Source organism: Salarias fasciatus, chromosome 5 (assembly GCF_902148845.1).
Source record: "Salarias fasciatus chromosome 5, fSalaFa1.1, whole genome shotgun sequence".
Taxonomy (NCBI): Eukaryota; Metazoa; Chordata; class Actinopteri; order Blenniiformes; family Blenniidae; genus Salarias; species Salarias fasciatus.
Window position 1 is genome coordinate 26,430,997 of NC_043749.1, and position 20,528 is coordinate 26,451,524.

At 41.6% G+C, this 20,528-nt stretch overlaps 1 protein-coding gene across 1 annotated transcript; it reads right to left on the reverse strand.

Moving 5' to 3' along the window:
• Positions 1-1,814: 1,814 nt before the first annotated feature.
• On the reverse strand, positions 1,815-13,594 carry slc6a1b (solute carrier family 6 member 1b). The gene is made up of 15 exons (XM_030092600.1): positions 13,175-13,594; positions 11,449-11,883; positions 11,022-11,153; positions 10,682-10,782; positions 10,062-10,171; positions 9,522-9,654; positions 8,545-8,679; positions 7,919-8,022; positions 7,292-7,416; positions 6,830-6,942; positions 6,348-6,479; positions 5,161-5,263; positions 4,892-4,992; positions 4,350-4,517; positions 1,815-2,843 (listed from the first exon to the last, which is right to left on the reverse strand). Exons 2-15 carry the CDS (start codon positions 11,693-11,695, stop codon positions 2,730-2,732), a joined length of 1,818 nt encoding a protein of 605 aa, XP_029948460.1. The 5' UTR covers positions 11,696-11,883; positions 13,175-13,594; the 3' UTR covers positions 1,815-2,729.
• Positions 13,595-20,528: the final 6,934 nt, after the last annotated feature.

Below are 20,528 nucleotides of genomic sequence, written 5' to 3' on the forward strand. Positions count from 1 at the left end.
AGCTAAAATAATCATCACATGTCATCCAGAGACAAAAGGTAATGATGGAATTGATGGCCCAAACCACTAAAAAAGAATAACAATAGCTGAAATGGCCAAACCTGTTGAAGCAATTAAACAGGCGAAAACAGCTAAAATTGTCAAAACTGGTGAAACAACTGAAGAAGACTAAGAATTGTTGAAAAGTTTTGCGAAAATGTTTCTGTTGATGATAAAGGCTGCCGACCTCTGAACCTGAAACTGTGATGGAAAGATGACAGGATGCAGACATTATAATCTATAGGTCTTTATTTATTTTGCAGATAACATATATTGCAATCATGCTTTTTCATATAACACCATCTAAAGACATTTATTATATTTTTTACATATAATATTTTACATTAGGCCCATGAAACAGCTAGAAATATACAAAACAATATTCTCTGACTAGACATTTCTATGACATTATAATTATTATTATCTTTATTATCATCATCTTTAATATTACTCTATTCTGTTATTGTTGTCATCATTTTTACAGTTGAGAGATATGTGCTATAGTTTCTGAGATAGTATTATTGCAGAAAACAGCAAATAATATCACTTTTTTTTTGTTCAACATTTAGACAAAACGAAAGAAAAACTCAGGTTGTACGGACATTCACAGATACATGTATTACACAGTCCAGTTTACAACATCATTCAAGAGAGAAAACTGCAGTATGGTAACTTTATACAAAATTCACAGAATCCTTTTTGTCATTGCACATTTTAATTCACATATCTTTGAGAGAGAAAAAGAGAAAGAAAACATAACTTAAAGGAATAAAACGGGACTGATTCAACCTGATTCCTGTCGCATGTAGCTGCCACAGAAGCAAATTCTCTTCTTCTTTCTTGGTGGTAATACAGTGATATCTGCTGTCTGTAACAAAGTGTTTTCAATATTGCCGAGAAAATAACTTGATATGTCGAGATAGGTTTTTTTTAATCACCCTGTCAACGGGGGCAGTTTTTCGTGGTGTTGGCCTGTACAAATCCTGGCTTTGTCGCGTTGCTTTAACAGTGCTTTTGCCAGCGCTTTTGTCTCTCGCTGAGTAAAGTTTCTCTCTCTGAGTCTCATGTAGGAAGTCTGCACTTGCTACCCAATAGAAATACACTATGGCTTCTACTGAAATGAGCAAAGGCCTTAAGAATTGATATGCATGGAAAGGAAATTATGCAAGCTGAGCAGAAATAACATTTTGGATCACGCCAAGTCTTCACATTAGTTCATGTCTTCATGTTCTGTTGCAGTTGAATTTATGGGGAGAATAGCATGATTTTGTGCACTTTTTAAACATGTACGTAGCCTTCGTTGTTTTGTGGTAGCGTCTGAGAGAATTTGGTCACGTCCACCTTTGTTCCTGAGGAGAGGGTTACTAAATAGATATACAAGTAAACGATTCCAGGCATTAAAGTGGTAACTATATCACCGTTCAGTTTCCAACAAAGTACAACCGGTCTCTGCAGCTTATTCACTCTCACAGTTTAAAATATACATCTGAGTTGGCTTATTGCAACGCGCTTGCTTTTTACTGGTTGTCAGTCACAGGAAAGAAAAAAAAAAAATCTTCATTGCTCTCATGCAGAAATATAATATGCACAGTGCAAATGTGGGATTTCTGTAATGGCTACACCTGTTTTATGAGAGGTGGTAGTCTACAGATTCAAATTGTGCTTGTGGGCGGATGCTGTTTTTACTCCCCCCATCGCTCCGTGTGGAGTCAAAAAGGAGGAGCGGGTGAAGGATTTAATCCGTGTATCGTCATCGGGTCGGACGTCTGCATCGATGTTTTTTAAACCAGAGCTCGATTTTGGTCCTTCTCAGTCTCACACATAGAAAATAAGCTAAAAATGATTCTACAAAAAAGATTCAGACAACATACAAAGTTATTGTTCTTTAGAAAACAAAGAAACAATTATAACAGTCTCTTGCTATGTATCCTATGTAGGTTATTTTTGCTGTTGTCACAGGTTTCAATCATGCCAAACAGAAGTTGGACACTTGAGAAATTCCAGACTGTACTTGTGCTTTTCAAACGGATCCCCAGACGTGGGCGGTAAACATTTCAGGCAGAGTGCAGCTTTCTGCAAGGGAGTGATAGTCTGGCTAAATTATACTTTACACATACAAGCAGATTTGGCCTTACCTGTTGCACATTCCCACATTGTCTTTGCCTTAAATTCGTCATCATTAAATTTACAAGCTTTCGAATTGCATTTTATCCACCAGCTCTCATTGTAATGTAGTCATTTTGTGTAAAAGCAAAATGCATTTTACCAATATTTTTCTTTGTACAGTAATCAGAGTTTAGTAGATTAATATCATCAAAGCACAATACTATTGAATCAAAGTGGGCCTCCAGATTTAAATTATATATATTCAATATACAGTAATTTCCTAAGTCACATCTCCTTTTCTAAAAAGACTAACTTTTTTGCATAATGAAATTCATAATATCACAACAACTTTGCTGGGTGATTTATTTTTCTTCATAAGTTTTATAACTCTGTATTATACAAATAAACAAACAGAAAAACCCCTAAAAATAACTGTGTAATCAGGTTGGTTTCACGTGTCCCCAGGAGGTAGGTGAATAAAAGCAGACGTAGAAGTCTAGTGGTCGTTCCCAACCTTGATTACGTTTCTTCTGTAGTGGAGCGCCGTCGTGGCGAGACGGAGGAGACGCGCCGAGCCGAGCCGTTTAGATGTAGGCCTCCTCGTTGGCGGGGTTTTGATTCTGGTTGTCTGTCTGCTGGTCCGGGCCGTTTTCCTGAGCCTTCACCAGCACCAAGGGCTTGATCATCATCCGCAGACGCTGGGGACAGAGAACCGGGAAACTTTCAGGGAGGACAGCAGTGTGACAGCTGGGAAGTTTGTGCTCATGAGCTGTAACAAAACACACCAGCTCCACAGCTGTGAGCTTGATGAATGCTTGCCCTCAGGGCCCGAGCGGAAACACTGCTTGATCGTGCATTATCCCGGACTTGCAATACATGTGCAATATTTAAATCAAACACGCTCCCCCCTACAAATCATTCAGAAAGGCAAAACTTTCCACACTTCCTGAACTCAGCGAATCCTGCAAATGTTTCCCATAATGCTTGGTGGTTGGACACGAGCTCTGCAGAAGGAATTTTTTATGGAGTGTTTGCAAAACTGAGCCCGGGTGCAGAGCACTAATCAACCGGCTGATTGCTACAATTAGACAATCAGCCATCAGCTGCTGCTGCTGCAGGATCTGACACCTGCACATCGCCTCTGATCGCCTCTGTTACACTGCCTGCAATTACGGCCCATTTATTCTGTCAGCTCGGGCTGTGAAGTTATATCTGTCACCGGGGACTGTGGGACTATTATTGAGTGCACTGTGGATGACTGCGAATCAAAAAGCTGTTAATATAAATAGTACACCGGAAAAGGTATTAGCAGCCACTGATTAGGATCATCAGGCCAATAAAAATGCAGCGCGGCTTTGTGCCGCATGAATATACTGAGAACTCTTGTGTGGCAAGTAGCCATCAGGAAATGTTTAGCAGAACTAATTAAAATGTCTGTTTTTGCTAATCCTTTCGTCATCATTTTTCCCCTGATGACATTCTATTTTGGCTTTACCCAGCATGCTTTTTTGTTTGTTTCTTAGAAAACCATCCAGTCACAGTGACGCACAAAAACTAAATGACATTTGGCCAAGCTCATCACTTTCTGGAGTTAATTGAGGATGTAAAAGTACAAATTTAATTACAAATTGCAGTCTCAGGTCCTTCGGCCTTTCAGGAAAATCTTGCAGATGTAAGTGAAGTTGATGAAGACATTAAGTAACTGTGTTTATGTGAACCAGACTATATTTATGGTGACCTCAAATGTTCATCCAAGCTTACTGACATGATTAAAATTAATCTTCTCCTAAGAGTCCTGAGGGCTTGTGTTTTACATTTACATCACATTATCCTCATCCCAAAAAATCCATTATGTTCATATTAGATTGGTGTGGCATACAGCACGTAATAATAGTTTGGCTCGAGTTAAAAAAAATATATACTTGCACACTAAGTAATCCACTTAAAAGTCAACATGCTGTGCCTTGCAGCAGACTGCAGATTAAAATTCAAACCGGTTAAGAGATGTGTGAAGTTCTGAGAGATGGCTACAGCCACGCGAATGTTTCCATCTTTAATACATTCCTGGTATTAGCATACCAGTTACTGTGAGCATCTTGCAGCCCAGTTCACTTTTTTTTTTCCAGAGAGGAAGGATAGGTTAACCTTGGGGGTATTTCCAAACCCTGAGAAAAAAAAAATAGCTTAAAGAAGATTCTTCTTACCTCTTTGTATGTGCCTTTGAGTGTGAGGAACATGTAGCCCATGTAGCCAGGGATGAGGATCATGGAGGAGAGCGCCATGCACCAGCCGACCCCCTGACCCCAGGACGGGAACACGTAGTCGCCCATGGTGAGGGGAACCATCTGGACGGCACTGAAGATGAAGACTCCCTGGACACCAAACAAAGAAACAAGGAAACAGGTTTAACAGCCAAACACAAACAGGAAGGATCAACATTCAGTCAACGTGATGGTTCTGTTCATCTACAACACTTCTTACCTCAAATCATTTTTTTGTTTCACGATTAAATGATGATTAAGGAACAAATGAGCCAAAATGAGCTTGAATGAAGAAAGGAGGATGAGATCTATCCCTCTTGAATCCTCCTAACTCACATGCCTTATCTCACACCATCTTTGGTTTAATGTCACACTTTTCGCATTATATTATATAATATTATTATTGAAAGCCCAAGACGCCTAATGTAGTGATACTATGGGAAATTGTTTGAACGTACATACTAGATGCAGCTAACGGTACTTACAGCCACAATGAGCGGAGTGAAAACAACCCAGCAGGCCTTCCACCACAGGCAGGGCCTGTAGCCCACCATCTCCTCAATGTTGTCATAAAACTTGTTTACACCTGAAAGAAGAAAAAAAGATGAATTACTGATCTGTTTTGAATTCCTGGCTCCATTTCAACACTCCATTCATTCGCTTTATCTCTCAGTCTCGTCAAAAGTCATCTGTGCACTGTGGCTTCAACCCAAAATTGGAGAACCTTCATTCCAGAGATGAAAAGGTGGCTCACCGTAGAACCATGAAATTGAAATGCACTCAAAGAAGACCAGGAAAAGCAGGGACATCCCGCTGGCAGAGTAGTAGTCAAATAGCTTGAACACATACAGGCCGCCCTGCAAAGGAGACAAGAGAGGAGGACGTGACGAGATGGGCGAAGGCAAAGGGACCGAACACTGAGGAAGCAATTATTTCCATGTGCAGGACAGAGCGAGACAGGTCAGCTGGAAGCACTCGGGCAGCGCGAGCACCAGCCACCGTGGCTGGTCCCAGTTAGCAGTGCAGGTTTTCACTGCGCTTGTGCAGCAGACATGGAGAAAAGCTCGCGTCTAGTTGTTTTGCAGCAGGGAGGTCATTCAGGGAATGAGTTGCTGTTTGTCCCTTTGTGCTCATTGAAGTTGGATGTACTTTGAGCAGCTCCGAGCGGAGAGGAAAAGGCCGTCTTATTCTAATGGGGTCGAGTCTGTGGTGTGAAAGGAGACCACTGAGGCCGGAAGAGAAGGACTCTCATTCTCATTTCCAAGATTCACCAGAGCTCAATGCACCCAAAATAAAATATGAAGAAGAATGTGAGGCAGCATTTTGTTTTCATGCTCCTTGGACTTGGAACAAACTGCATGGTCATACAAGAAAAACATCTTTTTAGACATTTAGGATGTGGTTTTAGTGGGTATAGCACTCTCACGTCTCTATTATATTCAGTACTGGGAATCTTCCTTATCAGAGTTTGCATGTTCTCCATGTGTTTATCCAGATACAAGCAGTAATAGAAAGCAGATGGACGGACATGAAGATGCAAACACACACATTACTAACATACTGTATTATTTAATGGTCTGGGAGTCAATACAAAGACATAGTTTAAATTGTCCACCCATCAAATGCAAAGAACTAAAAAAAGAAAAGGCCTTCATACCTTTTAGTGTTTGCTGAGTAAAACTTGATGCTAAATAACTTGAACTGGTTTGGCTGGGAACTCCAGTCTCAGGAGTATGAACTCATGACCTTTTCACTCGCGCTGTATTTCACACAAAGGCCACTTTACAGGTTGAGTTAGCAATCTAACAGGTTAGTAGGTCAGCCACTGCGCTCACGGCAGCAGCGTCCTGAGGGGAAACGCCTGAACCAGAGAGCAAGCCGAACCATCCTCTAACGGCCTCCTGGAGGCGTCTCGGAGGGTTTGCTGTATCATGGTTTTACCTGTGTGATGTTGGACAGGCCGATAATGTAAGAAACCAGGCAGACGGCTGCGATGAAGAGCTCTCGGCGCTTTCGGAGGACATGAGGGAATTCATCCACCAGGGCGGTGATGAAGCCTTCCACCGTGCAGAACTGCAGAGATTTGCGGAGTCATGGTGAGACTTTGTTACGTAATACGGAGCTGTCACAACAGAAAGCCCTGCTGCGGTTCAGGACGCCAGAGAGAGATTTCCATTTAAGACATGTTGCGATCAATTGTTGACACATCGTCAAAGTTTCCAATCAGAAACATTTTTAGTTTTACTCTCTGAAAAAAATTAGGCTTCATGAAACAACACACCTGTTATGTAACATTAGCCTGTTTTAATCAGCCAACTCACCACATGTTGGACACTAGGAGGACTTAATGCTACAAAAACTACACAAATAAAGAAAGAAGAGTCTCCACTCATAATGAAAATATAGTTTTGACAAATCTTTACCTGGCTGTCGATTCCCAACATCAGCAACATGGAGAAGAAGAGAATTGCCCAGAGTGGAGAGATGGGCAGCTGGGTGACGGCCTCAGGATACGCCAGGAAAGCCAAGCCCGGCCCTGAAACATGACAAATATTACAGGATGTTGGTATTTTCAGTCAACAAGAGGACATTATAGCACTTCTCATTCATTTTATCCAGCTTATATGACAGAGCAGAAACTGAAAAACTGAGGAAAGGAGAGTTTAAATCCGATGTGTCATTGAGAGAAAGAACATGTTCAATGTCAGTATTTAGGACAGGGAGTTTTACAAAATGACACAGCAATTTACCCTTTGAATAAATCCCCATAATATGAATTTACATACATTATCTGATTGAAATAATCCCATCCTTTCTTTTTTTTTTGAAGTGTCACTTGCCGGTGCCTTTTGTCACAATTGAATCTGAAAATTGATTGCAATTACCTGAGGCTGCCACATCAGCGATGGGCCTCTTTGTTATGTTGGCCATGAATCCCACGATGGAGAAGATGACAAAGCCGGCGAACATACTGGTGAAGGAGTTGATGCAGCAGACAATGACAGAATCTCTGTAGGGGAGAGACAAAGCACAAGGCAGCCATTGTCACGCTTATATCAATTCCTTATCAACCCGTCACACATTGTCGCGAATTGTCGGGGCCGAGAGGGGGGAGGGGAGGGGAATGGAAAGGTGGAAAGCCATTTTACATCCTCGCGGCGGCACAGAGACTTGAATATGTCTATATCGATCTGCTCTTCCAAAATGGCAGCGAGCTCCAGCAATTTTCTAACAGCGATGATGATCACAGATTCACATAATTGGCCTGCTCGCCAGCTTTAACCCCGCAAGGACACCGAAGCTAATGCACACATCAGAATGCACTGCAGAGCCAAAACAATGAAAGCGTGTGCCCAAACTGTCCCAAAATGGAAGATACGCACACACCAGGATGCAACTAGCAGCAAATGTGACCTGAGGGAGAGACTTCCTCCCCAGTCCAGTGCGTGTCCTCATCCCATCTGAAATGACAGTGTTTATAAGGAGAACCTGTAAATGCTTCAAGCACCCACCTGTACACGTTGTTATTGAAGGGATTGTAGCTGCCGAGAGCAATCAGAGAGCCTAATCCCAACCCGTAGGAGAAGAAGATCTGAGTGGCAGCATCGAGCCACACCTGACACACAGTGGAGAGAGAGAGAGAGAAGACGGAGAGACACATTCTTAAACTGGATACCGGGATCCTGCATACACAACCTCTTTGGTTTATTTAAGGCTGCATAACTGGCTGTACTGATGACTGCATGATGAGAAATCTATCTAAAAGCTGTTTTTGCTACACCTGATCTTGTGCCCTCTCTGAACATCGTCTCATTAGCAACACTGCTTCATATCAGACAATAGATTTAAGCCAAAGCGAACACGATGTTCTGTGTCTGTGAGCCAAATCCCATCCTTTCTACTATTTCGTCTCACGGGAATGAATGGCGATTGTTCCTGACGCCGTCTGCAGATGTTAATGTCAATGCTGTGAGCTGACAGGGTTTATTTGGATAAGATTTAACAGGCACGACTCTTAATGACTAAGTACAGCGCACTCCTGGAGCATTTAAGATGCAGGGGCAGTTTGGAAACCCTGGCATGACCCGTCCGTTTCCCGTGAACGGTCGAAGCGACATCAGCCTGTGCTCCAACGTACCTCAGACTCCTTGAGTTTGTCGAAGTCTGGTGTGATGTAGAAGAGGATCCCATCAAAAGCGCCAGGTAAAGTGAGGCCACGGCAGAACAGGATGAACAGCATGAAGTAGGGATACGTGGCGGAGAAGTACACCACCTGTGGGACGCAAATTCACTATCAAGCAATCAGGATTATCTCAGCCAAAAATAGCTAGACCAGTGACAGTGATTGCACTTTGATAATTTGTTCTAAAAGGCAATAAACTGATTAAATAGCTGATAAGGATCTGAAATACAATAACTTTGTGTGTTACTGTGGCACCATCCCTGCAGCAGAGCACAGTGCCCTAGTCAGCCATTCCCCAGAGGCAATATGACCCCAGAATGACTTGGTTCAGTACACTGCCAGTGCACCATTTTCCTCCTTATCTGAACTAATTTCCCCCTGTCCTACCATCATCGTAATTATTAAGTCATTCATGATAGACTCAACTGAAATGGAAACAAAACCAGCAGAGGTTTTGTCACTGAGACTCTCTGCAGTAAAATGCGCTCAAGCTTCCACTTTTCCACACAGCAAACCGGGTTTTGTCCACTGAGACTGATGCAGAAAGTAAATTATGAGTCTTCTGAGTGGGGAGCTCGATGGAGGGGAAAGATTTGGTAAAAATTTAGCATTCACTGTCCAAATAACTGAGGGTACTTCAATTAAATGCAGAACTGTTAATACATTTGTGCATGCAACTCCTGGTTATCAAACACTGAAAAAAAAAAGATTATATTTCATTTAATTGAAATGGAAAATGTTTAACCTTGAACTATTATTCATCCTTATCCTTCATCATAGGCCTTTTTCAGAGGAAAATAATATGATATGAAGTTAAAAATCACTTCATTTGAATGTGTCATGGTACCATGTTTGTGACCTCCAGCTCTGAGACAGAGGCCTACAGATCACAGCAGGTTTTGTTTGTGTCCTTGTTGTCTTCAACTACTTACTTTGCCTGTCCAGCTGACCCCCTTCCAGATACAGAAATAGACGAGCACCCATGCAATGGCGAGTGTGATGGCCAGTGGGACCCTGATCTCCCCAGGTTTCTCCAGACCATCGGTCAGCTGGTGCATGTTACGTCTGCAAGGAAGCAAAGTCGTCTCATTGCAAGCCACAAGGTCATTCTTGGATTTTGTGCATGAAGCATGCATGACTGTGTGTTACACATGTCTGGATAATGACAAAGAGACTCTAAATGGCTTTCTTTTCTTCCCCCTAAAGCATCACAGTCAAGTGAAGTCATGCTTGTATGCACGCATGTCTACATGGTATGTGAGTCCAGCCATCAAGTTTTTTTTCCCCCCTATAAGATAATCTTAGGCCTTTTATCACGTGCACACGTTTGTTTTCTATGTTAGATAGCTACTGACAAATTTGGAAAACAGGATCAACAAATGCAACACACACAGTAGAGGCCATGACATTAAAATCTCTTCACAGCATGGCAGTGTTCTCATGATCTGAACAGATCCAAATGTCCTGCTTACTCCCAGAACTCCACCACGGCGCTGGTGTAGTTTGTGGTGTCAGGAATGCTATAGTTGTTGAAGCAGCGTTCTGTGTTCCAGGGATTGCCACAAGTCTGCCATGGCAGATCCTGGAAATTAAAGGAGCACACACACACACACAAACACACACACACACACACACACAGCTCTTTTTACTTGGACCACTCTCCCACCGCTGGGTCCCTTTATCTCTGGCTGTCGAGCAGCCAAGACCGTGATACTCGTTCGGGACATTGAGATTTCATGCTTTTCTCAGAGGACTGAATGCCTCATCGCCAAATGCATTTATCAATACCTTGTGTAAGGAGCTAATTGTGTGGGAAAGGAAGTAATAAATGTCATACTCTGTTAAGGACTGTGTAGCCTTATTTAGGTTATGCTGGCAAAGACACCCTGCCACCTGACTGAATGGATTACCGAGTAAAAATACGAGAAGAAACGGTGAATCGAGAAAAATAACGATAAATCGAGAAAAAAAAATAACAACTGTACCTCATAAAGAAAATCTGGAAGTAATCTAAATGTTTAAACCTTTAGGAAAATATGTTGAATAATTGCGTTTTCAGGGAACAGCGATGGTTTGAAAATCAGATACTCACTGCAGTGAAGGAGTTGTACAGATAGTAAAGAGCCCAGGAAATAATAACAATGTAATAGATATTGAGCCAAAAGGACAGAACTGCAGCAGCCAGACCCACACCTGAAACAATCGGAGAATGCAGGCATTATGTTAAATTCTGCTGGAATTAAATGGGAAAACTGAGTAGATGAAATGAAGGAAATAGAAGCTGTTACATAGGCTTGATTGTGTATGACACCTTATTACATAATTTGGGCCAGCTCCCAATTTCTTGCCAAAGATAAAGCAGAAAACAGATTTCATGGCCTTAAAATATGACAAATATATAAAAATATATTTGTTTTGTTTGTTTTTTTTACCTTTGAACATTGGGGCCAGCTTCCACACTCCAAGACCTCCAATGGAAGTATACTGACCCAGGGCCGTCTCCAGAAAGAACAAGGGCATGCCGGCAAATATGAGGGTCAAAAAGTATGGAATCAAGAAGGCCCCTGGATGAGAGGTGAAAAGTAGAGGTGTGTAAATGATGACGAACCCGTAATTTACTGGTATTTATCATAATCCAGAAAGATATGCGGTAAAAGAAGCGTTTGGTGTCAGATTGCAAACCACATTATGGCGTCGGGATTGTGCGTAATTACGCACGGCACTAACGGGGCAATAGCCTGAACATATGTTTTTGAAATCAAAAACCTCCAGGAGCAAGCTGTCAGGTTTTCATGGCGACATCTTTGCACTCCGTCTGGTGTGTGGGTACACTGAAAATAGCCAAAAATTCCTCTTTACCTCCGCCGTTTTTTCCACATAGGTAAGGAAATCGCCAGACATTCCCGAGTCCGATTGCGTATCCGACACAAGAAAGAAGAAAGTCAAATTTTCCACCCCACGTTTCTCTTTCGGGTATGTCCTTTTTCGTCTTTTGCACTTTCACCACCAAGGTTTTGGGTTTGTCGTTTGGTGTGGTGGTGGGCGCGTCATTGACCGTCTCCGTTAAGACGTGCCCGTCCGAGGCTTTGGTCCCGTTGGTAGCCATGGTCACGGAGTGTGTCGGACAGTCCTGACCAGTGGAGAGGAGGGGGTTTCAGCACCGGTCCAGACAGACTGTAGCGTATCCGTCCAGTACTCCCAATTCCCAGAGAACAGCCGAGGAAGGGCGAATGATCGGGTAGTGTGAGCAATTATGAGCAGGAGCAGAGGCACCTCAGCAGCAGCCCAGACGCCCTGAAACCACAAACACACAATGAGTCAAATTTCATATCAAAAAGGCTCGGAAGAATACTCAGTTAATCCATATTTTAACAACTGATCGGGTTCAGTATTAATTGTCACTGATTGATGTCTTTATTTCAAATAAAATCAAGAACATTGTATAGGATAATTGTGAAAGAATTTGAAAAATGATGAAAGCTTTATATATATATATATATATATATATATATATATATATATATATATATATATATATATATATATATATATATATATATATATATATATATAAAATTACATCATCGGAGAGTCGTAATTGTATGTAATTTATTCTGGGGTGAAGAGAAACTGAATGCCCCACGATCCGTGAACCCCACGGGATCAAATAAAGACTTCTCATGCAATAAGAATCACTTTTAATAGCCCGGAGTGAATCCATGTTAGCAGAAATTTAGAGCCTGCTCTTGTCCTTGATTCATTATGCTCTAAATTCAATGGCCCACTTCCCACTGCTCCGGTACAAGAGGAGGGCAATTAAACACATTTAGGAGGCAGACGCGATCTCCATGTCTAATAAATCACCTGAAGAGGCCAATAACTCACCGGAGCTGCAAGTTCAACGCGAAATTTCAAGATTTTTTTTTTTTAATTAATTTGAGCTTGTTTATAATTTCTATTCGACAAATATCATTAAAAAAAATTCCCAAGACGGTTTTTATGTTGATTCTTTTTTTTTTTAATCAACTTTTTGGATGTATTTTGAAAAAAATATATGTAGTTTAATGTGCACACGCATAGCCGCTGCGATAAGCAAATTACGCACGGAGCGCGCTCTCAGAGCTTCCAATCTACCTGGTGCGCATTGGTGAGGAGCGATAAGAGGCAGGAGGTTTTCATGTAGATTTTTGCCAAAAATAATAATCTTCATTTCATGGAGATGCAATTTAAATCCATAAAATATCACCACTACTTGGTCTGAATGTAATATTTTACATTTTGCGCGCGGACATTGTCATGGCAATTTGGCATTAGCTGCACAATAATGTGCTATTTTTATACACAGATGACTAATTGCATCTCACATGAAGCATGACTCAAGAAGATGTGTACCGTGACAGACATCATAATATAAGTCATCGTCTCGATCACAGAAAAGTGCAGTCGCGCCTCAACGCGCGATGCCAATTTCTGCGCATCTGCATGACAAATTCCTCAATGGTCCACGAACGTCGCGACACTTCCCACTGTAACGCTGTCTTTAATTCATGCAACATAGAAACTGCACAAAAACAAATATACTTACAGTGAAATCTGCACTTTGCCAGATTATATCCCCAATGGGAAAAAAAAAAATCCTTATTTTATCAGAAAAGTTAGTTCCTCGCAGTTGAGCTAAATAAAACTGAGATCAAAACTTTGCATCCAAGAGCCAACGAGCAAATATATGATCCTGAAGGGGGAAGGTTGGTGGACAAATGCGTCTTTGAGAGCGAGGTGCTGTCCTTAAAGGAGTGGTGCTGAAAGAGAGGAGGGGAGAGAAGACGGGGAAAGGAGCTGCCGCCGTCTGAGTTGAAGCGCGCAGGGACGTAACATGCAGCGCAGGATCCTCACTCTCATCTACATAGCGTCAATGTCACCTCAAAGTCGACCCTCCCCAACTCCAGCATTTCCACCACTGAGACGGCAGTGGGTTTGAGAGAGGAGCATCCTCTTGTCTCAAGGTTTTATATCCTTACTCCTGCAGCTTTTTTCTTTTTTCCTTTTGCTTTCTTTTTTTTTTTACATCAGCAACTTCTCTCTCTCTCTCAAACACTCTCTGTCTCTCCCCCCCCCCATTTCCCTCTCTCTCTCTCTCTCTTTCTGACTCACTCAAGGGTCACTTGATGCACAATATAGACTGCAAGAGGTTACTCAACATTTTACACAGCAGCCTGAAGTTATCTCTAAAGTTAACTAGATTCCATGAAGTTGCCATTAATGTCTCATAAACTCACACCAGAGGCAACTTTTGAATAGTTAGGATTCTGTTAATTACAGCCTGCATGAATAATGAGAAAGGAATTGTCAAAAAAAATTAAAAAAGGAAGAAAAAAAAAAAAAGGCCACACTTTGGGTAAAAATAAGTGGTGTAATATTGCATCAAATGCAGCCACTCCAAAGAAGGGGATACAGAGGAAGATGCCAGTGGCTGCTGTAGCTGCTGGCAAAACATGATAAGAGGGTCCCAGCCAATAAAAAGAGTCAGGGTGTGGGAGATAAATTGAAAACTGGGCTTATAATCTTCTTAGCCCGCTGTCTTCCAAAATGAAATACCCTTGTGGAACATCCCAAATGAACAGTCTTAATGCAGACTTTAACTCCCACATCGAGATAAAATATGAGGGCCTCACTGGGAGATTAGATCCTCTCATGGTTTAACAGTTGAACTTAGAGTCGTGGAAGTGAGGGAGAATTAAACCAGTGGTAATTTTAAAAGATATTCCGCCTTCGGGGATGACAGAAGTGTAATTGCTAAGAACTGTGTTGGTAATATTTAACGTCTCCTTTATTTCTGGTTTCTATAAAAGTAATGATTCATGTGAATCTTTGATGCCAAAGTAGATTTGTTTTGGTGTCAGGTGACATAATATGCAATACAATCAACAGATTCTGCATTTGTAACGCCATTTTCTTTTTTTTTTCTCTACCTGTTCTACATTTCTCCCACTGTGCTCATCTGCCAAAAATCTTCCCCCTCCGTCTCTGCTTGGTTTTGCCTCTATTCGCCATGCTGCAGGCTGCGCAGTGTGCACACAGCGCCGAGAAGCCACGCCATTGACAGGAGAGGAAAGAATGCCCAGATGGTGAACCAATGAGGGGTGAGCTGCCCCTCTAATGATATGAAACAAAATTTAGCATTTCTAATCCTGGCTGGCTGATTGGCCCGCAGGCTGCGGCACCTCTGATGTGCAGAAAGCCTCCCGTTGGCCCGCGGCGCTCACACGAGGGGTGGTGATGAGAGCTGGTGGTGTTGCGCTCGTGGCCCCGGCCCCACCTGATGGTGAGCTCGTGTGCACTGAAGCTTGTAATTACAGAAGGAGGTGGTAGTAATAGAGAGCGGAGTACAGGCAGACGCTCGGGCAGACAGCTGGCCTCCTGTCACTTTCACCGCGCACACATTGGGGACAAAAGTGATGCTCTGGAAGTGTGGAGCAGATTATCACTCATGTGGGAAAAATAGTGATGCAAATGGTGACAGTGATAATGGTGACAGATGTTCTTTATAATTCATGGGTGTTTGCAGAAATATGTCAGCTCTCAGCTTCAGCGTGTTTATGACACCTCGGTGTAAACATACTGAGGCTCCTCACTCTTCAGAGTGACACCAGACTGACTTCATTATCCAGAGAAACAACAGCTTCCTCAACACTAATGTCAGCTCAGGTTCTGGATCTGGAGCGAGGCTGTGAGACTCAACGCACAAACACAGTCCAGCTAGATTTTTATGGAGCCTGAGCAGAAAGAACCGCAAAATAACCCAAACATCACAACAACTTCTACATTTAGCACAGGTTTGTCGCACAGTAGTGTGTCTTGAAACTGCTTTCAGTTTTGATCTCTTGTCATTATCAACATTATCTCAAATCGCAGAGCATTCCTCTCCTGTCTACTGTTTGCAAAATCTCGTCACTTGTTTGGACACGAGATTTCTACACCATGCATGTTTTCCTTGTTAACATTATCTACCTAGAAACAAGGTGGCAACTGACTGTTAAAGTACCGTATTGATTTTAACTTTTGTTTAATGTTCCTGGGTTTTACAGTCGCAGGTACGAGTTGATTAGAAATAAAACTTCTTGAAAAATCATGTCCTGGAGAGTAAATGCTCATTTAGGGTGTGTGTACCATATAAAGACACTGAACAATAAAAAGAGATGAAAATTATAGTCAGACTACTAGTCTTTCCCAGTGTTCCTTTTCATATTTGAGAAGAAATAACAGTGTGTTTTACATTAAGGGTAAAGCCAGTGTTCATTTTCTATTGAAATGTACTATTTCTGTTCTAACTTACATTTTGGTCAGAAGTTATATATTGTTGAGGACAAAATTAAAGGTCAAATAAATACTCCAGATGAAGTAAAACCATGAATTTGGTGCATTTAGCAGTAACAGGAAAAACGTGGACAAATTGTCATGTGATAATATCTAAATATAAGACCTCTTTTACCCTCATGACTTATGATGGAAGTCAGTCTTCATCTGCTGTGGTGAAGAGAGAAGAAGTTCAGCATTGAGCTAAAAACTGACACTCAGTGCGACATGAGAGTGTACGTTTTGAATGCACGAGGCCCCGTTTACGTGACAGTTCAGTGAAAACACAGTGATTTTGTGTTTTTGCTCCAGAAAAGTTTCATGTTTACACACCACAGTTTTAAGACCAATTTCTGTTTACACGAAAACAACACCAGAAATACTTCAGTTTGCTTGTTGTGCTGCTAGAGGATGCTGTTGTTTGTAACATTAGCAGCGGGAAAAAACAGACGTGTATGAACAGATGACGGAGTTGGATTTTTGTTATTCCAACTGTAAAACTACCAAGTCCAGGAGAATCTGGACTGGGAGTCGTGACACTCATGGACTGTTTCCCTCGGCTGATATGCTACACGGTAGCAGTGTTTTTCGTCTGCATGGAGATGAAGCCTGGTCATTCTCACAAAGTTGCTTTTCCATCATTAACACGATGGAGTTGGGATTTTGAAATACTTCCACTTTGCATTTGGATTTTCAGTGACTGCAAGCAAAACAAAGGTTCTGAATTGTTGTGAAAATGTTGTGTAACCAGGATCTGAGGTTAATGTTCTGTGTAACACACCTCAAACCCAATGGGGCTAGTAAATGTCAATGTTATCACGTCAGCTGCTATTTGGTACAAAATCATTGCTGTTGATGGATTATTATCGATGTGAAGATTGAGATGTAGTGCTGGTCACGTCTTGGCAGCACTCTGTGTCAACAAGGCTCCATAGATGTCTGCACTTTTTGTATTTTTTCAGTGTGAGGGCTGGAATGTAGACATAGATCTGTAGTCATCCAAAAAACACTGACCTTTAGTAAATTTGTAGGAGACTGAAAAAAAGGGCCTTTTCTGCCTCGTTTTCGGCATAATTACATAACATTACCGTCTTGTGGTATTACCATCACGCAGAGAGCTCTAGCTCTCAGCTGAAATTGTCAAGTCAGTTCCAATGCTTGTCGATCAAATTGTTCTTAAGCATTCCAAATACCTGGTTCGGCTAACACACATTGTTCGGCTTTGCACTCGAGAGGAATCTGTGTCTGTGTTTGCACGTGTTAAAGAGAGATAAAGACTGAGAGGTAAACAGAAAGACAGAAAGACGGAGCGGGAGCGCTGTGCCGTGGCGTTTCCATGTTTCCTAATCCCCAAAAAAGCCTCTGTTCTTTCAGGGTGGTGCAGAAAGGGAGGGATTGTTGTCAAGGCCAGTTATGTGTAACACTGCTGGCCCGCAGAATGTGCTCCGGCTCTTCATTGGTAAGACAGTCAGGTAGGATGCAGCGAGGCCTCTCCAGAAGAGCCTCAGCGCGACGTTTCCGCTTGCGCTGAAAAGATGGAGACAAAGCGATGTGTCTGTTGCCGGGTGATCCACAAAAAGAACCCGGGGTGCATTTTTACAAAGGAGAGGGTGGAAACACAGTGGCGAAGTAAAACAAATATTGGCCTCCTTCCCTTTCTCATAGCCAGGGAGGAATGTAGAAGTCGATGTGGGAGCACACGGAGAAAATGCAAAGCCAAATTGTCCCGACCAATCCGGTAAATACTTCATTGTGGTGACGTCTTTAAGGGCCATTAGCCATAATAGGGCAGCTGAGGTTATTATTCTCACAAAATTAGTCGAAAAATCCCAAAATAGAAGCTGATGTTCTGTATTTTCTTAAAAAAAAAAAAAACACTAATAAACTTGTCGGAATAAATAAGTGTAAACAGAGGATAAGTGACCGTCACATTGTTCTGATTTATCACAGAACCCAAGGCGCAGCGGGTCAATACGCAGGACAAAACCATCAATTAAGAACGGAAGCTGTTTTTCCAGACAGAGCTGCCATAGCTTGTATTCAACAGAGTCTATGATTACAACATTTTCAAGCTGGCCACAAGTTCGTAAAGCACATTATGTGTTTTCAGGGTCCCATTTGTGAGGAACCACAAAGAACAAGCAGAGGAGGGGAGGGTGGGGAGAACGAAGCGGCAAGACTTTCCCAGAACGCCTTTTTTCTTCTGAAGATTGACAGATTTCCGATACAAAGGAAATAAGTTGGAGGTAAATAGCTATTCATTTTGGATTTTTTTTTTTAATGAAATGAACTGAATGAAATGCAAGCACTGAAGTAAAAAAAAAAGGGATTTCTTTTACAAAAACTGACATGAGTAATGATTTCAAGGTTTGAATAAAAAGCCGTGAATTCAACCTACGAAGTCACCAACTGGCGTTTCAATACTTTGATGACTAATAACTATACGTTTTAATGTTTGTTTGAAATCTTTTCTGTTATACGACGCCTCAGTGCAATAAAGTGATCATTATTGGTGTTTCTTTTAGTGGAAAAATTGTCAAAAAAAAAAAAAAAAAAAAGAACACGGACAAAGAGGCCAAAACAGTACAGGGTGCCTGAACCAGGCCAACATATACTGAACATGAAGAGCATCGTTTTGTATTGACTAGAGAAAAACTGCCAGCCGCATCAGAAAATGTACCCAGACATGGTGTACTGGTGCCTTATCAATATATGTTCTTTATTTTCTTATGTTGTTGTGATATTTTCACATATTTTTTTCTCTAAATTTGAACTCTGAATTCAGGACGTCGTTGGAGGGCCGTACCTAGTTTGATATTATGTGGCTTCTCACGGGGAGGCAGGAACTTCTGATACTCACTGACAGCACTGGTGACCTGTTAGAGACGACCTATTCCTACTTTATTTTACGATATTTTGTAGTCGCTGCTCCTTATGTTGTTCCGGCATGCTGTATCGTCCCTCCCTCCTGGGAGTGTGTATCATGTGTGTTTTGGCTTGTCACGTATGTGCATTCTTTATGTTTTATACTTTGCTGCAACACTGATTGATGAGGACACAAAGAAAAACTGAGGAAAGAAAAGAAAACATCAACAGGACCAAAACCTCAGTGGGCCTTTTTATTTTGGTGCTGTTTTCAAACTTTATCAAAACCCAAAAAGACAGAAAGACCCAGACAGGTTCGATTCTTGCCGATTGAGAACCACGTGTGTGACACGACTTTCACTGACATTGCTCTTCACCACCTGACGAGGCTGCCAAAGAAATCTTGCTTTACTGGATTTTTCCACTGCGTTGGTGGAGGATTGTCTTGGTGTGGTTCTCTTGATGAAAACACAGATTAGAAGACCTGCAGCCTTTGGATTTTGATTTACCCCGGATGCTCCCGTTTGCCTATCGTCATTGAAAAAAACAAAAAAAAAAAAAAAAAAAAAACGAAAGAGCCAGTTTTTGTTCATCCTCAGTAATCAAATCAGATGGCCAATAAAAGAAGAATGACACTCACCTGTCATTATGAGCCGATGTGTTCAAGCCTCAGTCATTTCTGATGTGCCAGTAGGCTGCAGCATGGTGCTTTGGTTCGCATTCTTTCCTCACAACAGTGGATTCCAGGTTTGAGGTCTGTGCTTTAGGAGTTTCCATACTCTGGTTGTGCATCTGCAGGTGCTCCAGTTTCTCCCCACATTCCAAAAACATGCATGTGAGGTGAACTGATTATTATTTCTTCTTGTAATTTTTTCTGAATTTCTTTGATTGCTATTCTTTCCCCTTCAATCTTCAGTCTGCTTAAAAAAATATAATGTGCAATATATTTTTCCCCTTTGTTAATTGCTATATTCAGATTTGTTTGCAGCAATGATTTAATGTCGAGCAGCACGTCCAGTTCCATGGTATCATTTCATTGTTTCGGTGTAGTAGAAGCTTAGTGCTTCATCTAATCACTTTATGGCTGGGGCATCAAACACGAGAGCCAAACAAGAGGCTTCAATCTGGCCTGACAAACCGTAACAGATACTGAAGGAATTTCAAAGAAGTCATAGACTTTTAACACAGTTTGTCAGGGTGACTGTATGAAAACACCACATGTAAAAGGCTGCAAAATACAGCAAGTTTTTTTTTTTTTTTTTTTGCCATTTCACTATATTTAATACCAGAAATGATTAATTAAATTGCTTTTATGTTGAGAAAATAGTCATTTTTGTTACTAAATGCGAAACATTTTGCAAAAACACTTACTCCTTAAAAACAATTGACACCACAGCAAAGAAAAACTTTAAAGAAAAACTTTAAAGTCAAACTTTAAAGGTTATTATGGCACCATATTTTACCGGTCTGGCCCACTCAGGGTGATATTGGGCCGTATGTGGCCCCTGAACTAAAACGAATTTGACACCCATGCCAGCAAACGAAGAGTGAAACGACACAGCTTCAAGCAGCTTGTTCACATACAAACAGCTCTGATGCACCAAAAACCCTTGTCTGAATGTTTGTGTTTGGAAGTGGTGTCACTAATCTTAGATGATCACCTGCAAAATGCACACAAACCTAAAACACACACTCTGTGTGAGCATGCAGCTGAACATGCT